This window comes from Morone saxatilis, unplaced genomic scaffold (genome assembly GCF_004916995.1).
Source record: "Morone saxatilis isolate NCDOM2014 unplaced genomic scaffold, NCSU_SB_2.0 Contig7, whole genome shotgun sequence".
Lineage (NCBI taxonomy): Eukaryota > Metazoa > Chordata > Actinopteri > Moronidae > Morone > Morone saxatilis.
In genome coordinates this window covers 10,009,123-10,020,642 of record NW_023340246.1, presented here as the reverse complement: position 1 = coordinate 10,020,642, position 11,520 = coordinate 10,009,123, and the positions used below count along the sequence as shown (strand labels likewise).

The following is an 11,520-nucleotide window of genomic DNA, read 5'->3' as shown; positions in this document are numbered from 1 at the left end:
TTTAATTCTGCTGTATCTAATAGACAGTTAATCAATAGATAAATAAACAGCCAGACCTGCAGAGTTTTCAATGTAGAAGTACAAATTTAATGCAAACACCAAACATTTAATAAAGTAATCTTAATTATCTTACACCATTAACGTTTACAGAAATAGAGCTAAACCTTTTACATAGGATGAGATCTTACTTACAGTGTGGAGTAATGGTAACTTGTACAAATGTTAAATCAATCAAACAAGCACAATGTGCCAACATCTGAAGGTCAACCTCACTGACCACAACAGCTACTCTTATTGAGATCTGATTTCCGGCACTGCTGCCAAGAACAGTACAACCTATTTTTCAGTTTGCTTTGGGATTGCTTGTGTAATTAATAAAAGATTCATTTAAAAAGCTATTCTGTAGGCTATTTTATTTTATTTTTTGAATCCACATCAATATTTGTGACTAATAAATAATTTCTTTCATGTCCTTATACCCCAAAAATGAAGTGCAAGAGATGTAGAACCTAACTATGTAACAATTAATCAAGTTATCAGGTATGTTTTGTCTAACATCTCATACACATTTCACCGCTTTAATCGAGCTTGAAAAGCCAGTCCACAGTCATTTCCACCTCTGGAGGTCAGCAGCGTCCCGGAAACGCGCTGAATCACCCGCAGAAGAAGAAAGGCCACATTGCGCAGGCGTACACCACGTACACCGATGATCAGCGCTGTCTTGCGAACTTGATGCTAGCTGGCTACTAGCTAACGGTCTGTCAAGTCGCACACATTGGGCAGACGGGGGAAGCAGCGGTGGAGAAGAAGGGCGACCCAAGCGCCGCTACGAAATGGCCGGGCAACAGTTCCAGTACGACGACAGCGGCAATACCTTTTTCTACTTCCTAACGTCCTTCGTCGGACTTATTGTGATCCCAGCCACATATTACCTCTGGCCCCGGGATCAGAATGCTGGTAAGGCCCGATGTCTGGCTCAGTGCTAACTTGGCTAACTAACTAACCTCAGCTGGTGTAATGTGAAGTGTTCAACCAACGCTTTGGCCGGTAAATGCTCCCCGGTTGGCCGTCCGTCCGTCCGGCTGGGCAGACGCTGCTTCAACCTAACCACACGTTTACAGTAACTTGTCAAATGTGAGCCAGCAAAACGTTACAAAGATGGGGTTCACGTCTCACTGTGGAGAGCTCAGTACAAGTGAGATACTGTTAACAGACTACCACCCTGTTACCTACCCACCTGTCTTAACTGCTCACATCTACCCAGTGTTGTCTACTTCAGGGGTTCAACATGAGGCTGAGAGCTGGCGTGTTAAGCTTCCAACACCCAAAGCCAGTGTCCCTCTCGCAGGTTCTCCAGCTTATGCCTTTATTGACCTTATAGTTCTTATCTTAGTACAGTTATCTGTTTGTCAACAGGAAAAAAAGCATATCTAACGTGAGTTATGTAACACACGCTTGCAGACTTTACTCAGCTGGTCTGCTGGGAACAGCTGGATGACCAGTCACCATAGACTGGAGCTTAAGAGGTTGCTAAGAGTTGTTATATTTCTGTTAGGGTTTAAGATTAAATATTGTATGTAAGTTAGGTAACCCTAGTGAACATCACGGCTTGAACTAGATCTTCTCTTGTCCAGGCTGCGTTACAATGAAGTAATATGAGCTGAAGGTAGTAAACATACGCCTCTCCCTGCCTGGCTAACACATCCACACTAACTGTGTTTTCTTAGTGGAGATATCGCTCTCCCCTGGTTTAGATAGTCCTTTAATCCTACCCAAATTACTGAGTTCGATGGTTGCTAACGTGTCGGTAATCTCTCTCTGTCCATCCTCTTTGCAGAACAACTCCGTCTGAAGAGCCTGAGGAGGGTACATGGCAGGTGTCTGTGGTACCGGCTCAGGCTGATGAAGTCACAGCAGAGCATTGTCCCAACACTAAAGTGAGTCCAGTGATTTTCAGATTTGGCTTCCGCAGTTTCTGTTGTGAAAATAAACACGATGTACACAAATTCAGGGAGGGCGAATACTTCGTCGACACACAGCTTGCAGGTGATAGGATGACCTACCTCCGTTTCGAGGAAATTCATCCATAGCACCAACTTGAGGCGATTATACTAATGAATAATTCACTGTTTGTAGTTTTAATGGAATTGTGTTACACGTAACAATTGTAGCTTCATTTGGATCACTTTCATATAAATGTCTTAACGTATGATTAGCCATCATTTGCTTGGCAGTGTAATTACAGTTTTGCTCCCTTCTTCTTTGTTGTTAAATGTCACAGCACTCACTGTTGTTTGGGTGTGACTTCCCTGAGCTGTTTGCATTGAGAAAGCTCAGTCATCCTCCCACCACTGGAGCTGCTCCTGATAGCTTACTGGTCCTCTCAAGTGTGTGTGTGTGTGTGTTTCCAGCTGGACAGAGATGTTGTGACTGTTGTGTGAAGATGAAGCAAAGGCTTATGTTGCTTTCCCGTGTAAACCTCGTGCGCTGTTGGTCTAAATATTGTGTCGCGTTGTTTAACATATTTCTTAACGTGACTGTGTTTCCTCAGCGCTGTTTATTCATTCTGCATGTGTGGGTTAATGAAAAGATGGGTGTTCAAGTGTTGTTCAGTGTCTCACTCTGCCTATCTTCTTATGCTCATTTGCCTCCGTATCACAGGTATCTCCTCTTTGCTCTGTCGGTGCTTTCTCCACTGTTTGCCGTCACACTTCCACTTTCCACTCCTGTTCGGTCACTAGACCTACATCCTGTTTTTACCCTCAAAATTCATAAATTCTTCATCGGCTTGGTTGTGTCTGTGACTGGAGCTGGTGGAAGCATCTGGCATATTTATTAAATGGAATGAATCAAATTAGTTGTGTCAACCTTTCTCTCAAAATCTCAGTATCTGTTTCCTCTTCACAACTGTACCATAATGATAGTGTTTATTATAGGGAAACAGCATGTATTTTTCTGGTTGAGCCACTCAGACAACTCAGGCTAGTGAGACGTTGTCATGGCAACAGATGCTGCAGAGCAGGCCATAGGGTTTTGCCATTGTCATGGAAACAAGTTCGGCTTCCATGCATAAATACCAAACAACAACAATGTCAGAACCTGTCCTGCCCTTCTGCTTGCATCCAGTAGAATAAAAGAAAGCACTCTCTAGTCTTTCAAGTTACGACCTAACGTTTGTATCTTTAAGTGCTGAGAGCTACTTTGCATTGCAGATCGGTTCCGCAGAATATCTTAACTCCAAACAGTTTTAGCAATTGCAAACCACAGTGTGAAAACCTCTGCTAAAAATGATACAGGCCTGATGCTGTCTCCGAAAAGCACAGATGCTTGTGTGTGACTTCTTTTTTTTTTTCCTGTTTGTGTGTTGCCATTTTCAGGAAAGCAGCCTTGTTATTTGGTTGGGCTGTGTTCCTGCTGCTAGCCTACAAGGTGTCCAAGCTGGACAGAGAGTACCAGGAGTATAATCCATATGAAGTCCTCAACTTGGACCCGGTAAACACTCACAAAACATTAAGTCTGCTGTATCCTACAGAGCCTCTAAAGCCCTTAAAGACACCTTTTATCATTGGTGCTGATAAGTTGTGTAAGATGAGAAACAAGATAAAAAAATATCATCTTTCAGGACTTTTGAGACTCTATAGTATTAGTATATTTATATACTATATACTATACTTTATATACTATACTATATACTATACTTTATATAGTATTTTTGACTGTATCTTGCACTGTATGTGGTGTGTTAAGGAGCTGCTGTAAGTATATTTCTGTCTCCAGGGTGCATCGCTGTCAGAAATCAAGAAGCAATACCGTGTCCTGTCACTCAAGTACCACCCTGACAAAGGTGGTGATGAGGCCACATTTATGAGAATTGCCAAAGCCTATGCTGCGTAAGTGTCATTCAAATCCTCACTTTATTTTTTTGACTTTTTAAGCCAGACAGAAAAACTGCATCAGCATTAGCATCATTGACAAACAGATTAATTAGTCTGATTCATCTACTTCCTCGTATTTTTCCACAGTCTGACCAATGAACAGTCACGACAGAACTGGGAAAACTACGGTAACCCAGATGGCCCAGGAGGTGAGTGAAGCTGCCCTGAACCCCACAGTATGCGTTTGCATTTTTATGAGTTGGCATACCGTCTGTCTTCATGCTGGTGAGTCAGCCTCTTGAAGTCATGAACGTGTTAAACAATGGAAGATGAAACATGGCAACCCATTAATTCCAGTGCGAGCTGACACCCAGAGCCTACGATGAGAAAGTGTCTCCCTCTTTCACACACACTTCTGCTGTGGGTGTTCGCAATGCATGATCACTGGGCACCATAAATATCATGTTTATCGAGATTTTGGTAGCTTCTAAACTTGGATTATGTGGTTTAATTTTCAAATTCCAACTTTGTCTATGGTGCCAGAGTCGCCTCACAGCCCATTGCTGTTGCAGTGTTTAAATAAATGATTTTGATTCATTGCCTCTTATGTCTCCCTCTCTAGCAACCAGCTTTGGTATTGCCCTGCCTGCCTGGATTGTTGACCAGAAGAACTCAATGCTGGTATATATTTATTGATTATGTCAATGTACTGTAGTTTTAATTGATAAACCTGCTTTTGGATTTATCACAGTCCCTTTGGCATCCAACATAATAGCCCTCAGTTTACATTTACAACACTATATCTAGCAGGTATTGATACAGTGTGTTTGAGAATGTGATACAATATCACAAAACAAAATAAGTGTTAATAAGTGTTCAGATATACTTAATATTTAGGGATGCATGCTAATTATTGGGGCCGAAAAATGATCAATGAATTATTATAAATGGTCCCAATAATTAAATTACAGCTGATTAACTATCCACAATAATAATTTATTTTGACTTCTTATGCCAAATAATGTATAGGCTTTATGCTCTATGAAAGGCAAAGTACTTTATTAGAAGAAATAAATTAACATTTAAGGAGTCAGAACTGTTGTTTGTTGTTGTGTTAACAGTAGTGATGTCTGTTAGATTTGGTTAGAACAGAGCTATGCAATATTAAATCACCCATCTTTGCTCACTACATATTAGCATTTCTTACCGTCTAAAAGCTACAAGTTATATGAACTTCTTTTTATAATACAAAAATGCTAAATTATTGGTTATTGTATCAGCTGATAGAAAATCCACATTATGCATTGACATTTATTGTATTTGACTAGCAATGTCATCAAATAATGTCACCAATAACCCGTGTATAAGGTTATGTATACTTTTGTAGCTCTAATTTACATGTTGATTTTTGCTTTCCTCCGTAGGTGCTATTGGTATATGGATTAGCCTTTATGGTAATCCTTCCTGTTGTCGTGGTAAGTCCTCGCCATGATTTAAAACCAGGCTACAAACAAAGTACAAAACCAATTGCCCCAATTTCTCACTTTTCTCTCTATTCCTTTTTATTTTTCTCCTCCTATGTCTTAGGGCACATGGTGGTACCGCTCCATCCGATACAGTGGAGACCAGATCCTCATTAACACTACCCAGCTCTTCATGCATTTCATGTACAAGACGCCCAACATGAACATGAAACGTGAGTTTCCCTTCCCACACTTACAATGTTAGAACAAGACTTTGACCAGTTACAACCACAATTAAGCTGCACCAAGTAAAGGTTGGATACAGTGTTCAGGTAGTTAATTGCTGCTGGTGTAATGATTAATACATCAGTTCTATGTATATATTTTCCACCTGACAAAACAGGTTTATGAATCTCAGTTTCTCATCATCTTTTATTGGATTCATTGTGATATTCTATCATTCTGCCCTCCAGGGTTAGCCATGGTGTTGACAGCAGCATTTGAGTTTGACCCTCGCAGCAACAAAGAAGCCACCATACGACCAACAGATAACATTGAAGTGCCTCAGGTAATAACAAACATCAGCATACTTTGCTTATGTGTACATGTGTAAAAAAAAAAAAAACAGCTTCATCAGAAAGGAAACTTGCATATGTGTGTTTCTGTGTATGAGGAAGAGGTGGATTGTCCACAGTTGAAAGGGAAACACTTCAAGAAGGGCAAATTAACCTCACGTATGTGTCATAAACAACCTCTCCTGCCTTTCTTGCAGTTGATCCGTGAGTTGGGAAACATCAACGTGAAGAAGAAGGAGCCTCCATTTTGCTATCCTTACAGTTTGAAGGCCAGGGTCTTAGTGCTCGCTCACCTGGCACGCATGGACGTATCAGAGGAGTTAGAAGAAGGTAGGACACTGACATTTGACTGAATTGCAAAAGTATGACAAAAGTTAGGTTTGCATATCATAGGTATTACAACATTCTGTTTTAAACACGAGTAAATAATGGAAGCTTCTGTTGAATTTTGTATGTTCGCATAATACACAGTGAGTTAGCTGGAATTGCTCAGTCAGCCTTCTCTTAAGCAAGTGGTCAGGAACTGGTTTCACAGATGGGAAATAAAACGGCTGCACAAGCTGTTTGGACTCAAGTTGTGATGTCACCAGATTTCATTATGAATACACAACCCATGTTTACACTCCTACACAGCGGTTCCGAGGTACTTTACAAGGACAAACTGTTTAGAGAAGTTTTTTGATTATTTTATGTATTTTGCATTTTTTGGCCATCTGTTTCTGAACCGTTAGAAGCTGCAGTAATTAATACACTGTGTATGATGTGAATACTTCACCGGTGTCTTGACTGACAGATTGAATTAATGAGAAAACGGCACCAAAAAGCAAATGACACCGAACTGTGCATGTTCATGCTCAACATAAGTCAACCATTATCTTCAATAATGCTATTATAATGCTATTTTTTTTTCCTAATGAAATAATATCAAATACTGTATGAGGAAGGTCAGGTCACATGTTATTTAGAACATGGTATGTGTGTGTGTGTGTGTGTGTGTGTGTTTCTGTTCCAGATCAGAGGTTTGTGGTGAGGAAGAGTCCAGCTCTCCTGCAGGAGATGATCAACGTGGGCTGTCAGCTTACCATGATGGCCAACAGCAGAGGAGGTACCCACACACATGTCCAATTTAAAGCAAGCAGGCGTTATCACTCAGAATAAAATTCTCTCAAGCCTCAGCCCACATAACAACTTCTTTGATAAGTTTGCCCATTGGTAAATAATATGTTTGTTTGTGTGTGTGTGTGTGTGTGTGTGTGCACGCTCACTGGCTTGCATTCCTCCAGGTTTCCACGCTCCTCGACTAGTAACCATAGAGAATTGCATGAAGCTGACCCAAATGATAGTGCAGGGTCTGCAGGAGTCAAAATCACCACTGTTGCAGCTGCCCCACTTTGAGGAAGAGCACCTCCGCTACTGCATCTCTAAGAAGGTAACTGCTCAGTCTGTACCTGCACACATACGGAGAACAATATGAAGACATTTTTAGTCGTGCCACGGGTCATCGGCTCATCTGTCCTGTTCTCTCTAGTATAAAGTTCGGAGCCTCCAGGACCTGGTGAGCCTCAAGGACTCCGACAGACGCAGCATGCTGCGATTCTTGGGGGAGGAGAAGTATGATGAGGTCATGGCTGTGTTGGGCAGCTTCCCTCACATCACCATGGATACCAAACTACAGGGTCAGTCCTAAAACACAAACATACAAATACAACTTGTTTGGCCACCGGCTGACCTGTGACATGTCGGCAAATTAAACTGCTACTAATACTTAATTTAAGTATGACTTTGGCTGGTGCTGCTTACCTATGGAGTATAGTGAAAATAGCATAGATATGTAGAGAGAATAACATGCTGGGTATTATGAGTGCTTTAATTAATAATTGAAAATGTGCAATTTAATTTACCCACAGAGTCAGACAGTCATTTTGTTTACCATTGCATGCAGTTTGAAAAATATCAAATGCTGTTCATTATATTTTAAAAAGTTACCACTAATTCATTGTGGAACTGTACAGATTCTTGACTCTTCTTTTTCGAAACTGGATTTTGAATGTTCCTTTTTTTCTCTCCTGTTGACTTTGCAGTCCTTGATGATGAAGACAGCAATAACATCACAGCAGGCTCTATTGTCACAGTAACTGTCACCTTAACCAGAAAACGGATGGCGGTAAGGAATAAATGCATTTACTTTAAACATCAACATCATTTGACATAAAAGAGAGTTAATAGAAAGCAACTTTTGTGAATCAAATGGGTTTTTTATTTTGCTGCCTTGGAGACGCACTTCCATAGACAACCACTAGAGTGTGCTGTTGACTGCTTGTATTGTTAGAAAAGTATGAATTAACTGTTCTGTGCACTGTGTGTGTGTAGGAGGTGTTTGAAAAGGAGCAGGACTCAACGCCGTGTCTAGCAGAGGAGGCTTCCACTACAGAGGAAACAGTAAGGATAACACACACACACACACACACACACGAAGTCAACTCTGACCCATTCAGAAAACACATTCACTCTGTTTGGGTTAGATTTAGCTGTTGGTTTAAGAAATATATTGTTGTGTTTATCTAACCTCATTTTGTCTGTGTGTAAAGCAAGGAGACACGAGTAAAACCAAAACAAAAGTGTGGCAGAACAAGAGTAAAGGGGCTAAGAAGACAGCCAAGTCCAAGAAGAAAAAATTAACCAAGAAGAAGGCCACTCCTGCACCTGCCAAAACCAAGCAAGCCAATGGCAACGTAGCAGGAAATGTACGTGTCTAATCACAGCGCAATGAAAGCTGCTCAGTGATTTTATACCCATTTAACTGCATCATTTTGTCCTATAATAAAACAACATGCTGCTTATTTAATAAATTCTTGTTATCGATGCTGATGTCGCAGGAAGTCGTAGCAGCGTCAGCAGCAGCAGCAGCAGTGAAGGAGGAAGAGGACGAGGCCTCGGACAAGGGCAGCGAGTCGGACGAGGGCGAAGCCAACAAGGACTCTCCCAGCGAGAGAGACGAAGACAGCGACAAACAGAGCGACACAGAGGTGGACGAGATGGCCGGCGACGATGAAGAGGTCAGAGAACTTCAGCATCGGTTCTCATTCTCACAGAGAAGACTACTGAAAAAACACTGTTTGTACCTAACTCAACTCTCCTCTCTCCACACCTGCCCCCCCCCCATTCAGGAGTGGGAGGCGTTGCAGCAGAGCATCCAGCGGCGAGAGCGGGCCCTGCTAGAGACCAAGTCGAAGGTGACGCACCCCGTCTACAGCCTCTACTTCCCCGAGGAGAAGCAGGAATGGTGGTGGCTCTACATCGCAGACCGCCGAGATCAGACCCTCGTCTCCATGCCCTACCACGTCTGCACACTAAAAGACACAGAGGAGGTGAGTTGTGGAGATGACTGTATGCCTGTTTTTATTTATTTTTTTAGTAAAGAAAATAGCATAAGAGGTCATATTTTATATTAGCTTTCATTTCAGTGCTCATTTAGTCGTTGCATTACAATACGCAGCATTACAAAGTCAGTTCTGTGTGTGTTTGGGTGTGTGTTATATTAAAATGCTTTGGGGGTTATATTGTGGCTCATGCTATAATCCGTCTGGTGTAGAAAGGTCTTAATAAGTTAAAGTGTGTGGTAACGTTTCTTATTTCCTGTGCGCCGTAGCCCCTCACACATTCTGTTGCTAGGCAACCCTTTGCACTTGTGTCATTATTTCCTCCTAGGAGCGTGTGCGTGGTTGTGGGTGTGTGTTTATTTTGCGCGATTTACACGTCTGATACACGTGTGTTCTCCAGCAACGATAAGGACGGCGGCGAGGTAAAAGCTTAATGAGGCCTGTGTAAGTCTGCACGACCAGCCGTTCCCGCTCTGATGCAATGTCATGGCGAGAGGTGACCCGCCCATGCGTAACGGTTCCCTGTCTGGCTATCAATTAGTCTGTCACTTGAACAGTTCCTTCTGTTGTTTGTGTTGTGTGTGACTGTGTGTACGCTGCGTGTTTGACAGACGTGCTTTCGGGGAGGGCAGAGGGGCTGCTTTCATCAACAAGGCAGGGCAGCAAATTGCAGCTGTGTTCACAGCTCATTCTCCGCTTACATGCTGAATAATAATTGGCCTCATTGTGCTGATAATTAGATGTTTGCCATATGTAATTGCACGACATAGCAATCACAGCCTGAGGTAATGCTGGTCTAATATTTACAGTTGGACCCCGTCATCATGTTGGTGGTTCATTTGTTATTACCTACCGCATTGTGCCCCCCTGGAGAGGATTGTGGGCCATCAGTAACAGCGGATTGGATTTGTAATATTCAGCAGTGTTAGTCTTTTACAGGTTTGCCTCTATTAGTGTTTCTGCTCTTAACTGCAGATGACAGTCACCTTGTTTCTTCATGTGGTGGCAATTTTATTTCGACATCAACAGTAACAATCCAGCCACAAGTAGCCTTGTCACAGGCTTTACTGTAACACTACACTTAATACGTCAAGCAATCATGCCCTGTGAGTGCTCCTGTGATTGGATTTGACAGCTGTGTGGGTTTTTGTGTTTGTGTGTGTGGTGTTTTCCAGGTGGAGCTGAAATTTCCAGCGCCCTCCAAAACGGGCAACTACCAATATTCTGTCATCCTCCGTTCTGATTCCTACCTGGGACTGGACCAGATCAAACCACTCAAGGTGACAAGAAAGCTGTCTGTCTGTTACTGTGTGTGTACGTGTGTATTTGTGTGTGTGTGTGTGTGTGTGTGTGTGTGTGTGAGATTTGCTTGGAGGATGCTTGCCACTAGCAAGAACGGTTTGCAGAGCTGAGACAATACACCCACCGTTCACAGCCAACATGTACCAGCAGCTCGCTGAACAATGGTGTTAATTGCTGCCAAGGTGTTGGGAATAAGGGGATCTGTTACAAACAGAGCATGAATTATTTTTTTTTTCATTCTAACACCTGATAGACATTAAGCTAGAGTGATGTTGATGCAATTAATCAAAAATTCAGATATTCTTTTTCTTAACACTATTGTTACACCTCTAACCTCTTCGAGTAAAAGGTTTGAAGTCTGGCACACCACTTATCACACTCAACCGTGTTTAATGTAGTGCCACGTTACTGTTGGACAATGTCAAGTGCTGGATGGCAGCAAAAGCACTTTTCTTTTAGCCTCTGTTTCATCAACTCTTCTGTGTTTGGTTCGCCTCTTTTTCTCCTGCTTCTTTTCTAGCCGGTCATTCATTATTCATAAGATGAATTGGTGTCGCAGTCTTGACAAATAATGCTCATAATCTGTTATTACTCAGCGGCACCAGAGAACTGAAAAATACACATAAGAAGCAACAAAGTGCTTCACAATTTTCTTTAAAGGAATTCGACTCCTGCTTTACAATGGTTCCATTTGTTGAAGCTTAAAAACAAATGTTGTGTTTTCCCAGCTGGAGGTCCACGAGGCTAAGGCCATGCTGGACAACCACCCACAGTGGGACATCCCCGACACAGAAGAGGAGGACGAGGAGCAGGAGGACAGCGATGGCATCGAGGAGAGTGAAGATGACGACGAGGACAACGATTAAATGCGGATACATGCGCACACACACACACACACACACACACACACACACACTCAGCTACC

General features: G+C 42.2%; 1 protein-coding gene across 1 annotated transcript; it reads left to right on the top strand.

Moving 5' to 3' along the window:
- The first annotated feature begins 690 nt into the window (after positions 1–690).
- On the top strand, positions 691–11,514 carry sec63 (SEC63 homolog, protein translocation regulator). Its single transcript, XM_035678537.1, has 20 exons — positions 691–957; positions 1,838–1,937; positions 3,378–3,492; positions 3,778–3,890; positions 4,023–4,084; positions 4,498–4,556; positions 5,300–5,350; positions 5,463–5,571; positions 5,812–5,906; positions 6,111–6,243; positions 6,926–7,018; positions 7,197–7,342; positions 7,442–7,589; positions 7,995–8,077; positions 8,284–8,352; positions 8,502–8,657; positions 8,790–8,969; positions 9,081–9,281; positions 10,469–10,573; positions 11,324–11,514. The coding sequence occupies exons 1-20, from the start codon at positions 834–836 to the stop codon at positions 11,459–11,461; spliced, it is 2,280 nt and encodes a 759-aa protein (XP_035534430.1). The 5' UTR covers positions 691–833; the 3' UTR covers positions 11,462–11,514.
- Positions 11,515–11,520: the final 6 nt, after the last annotated feature.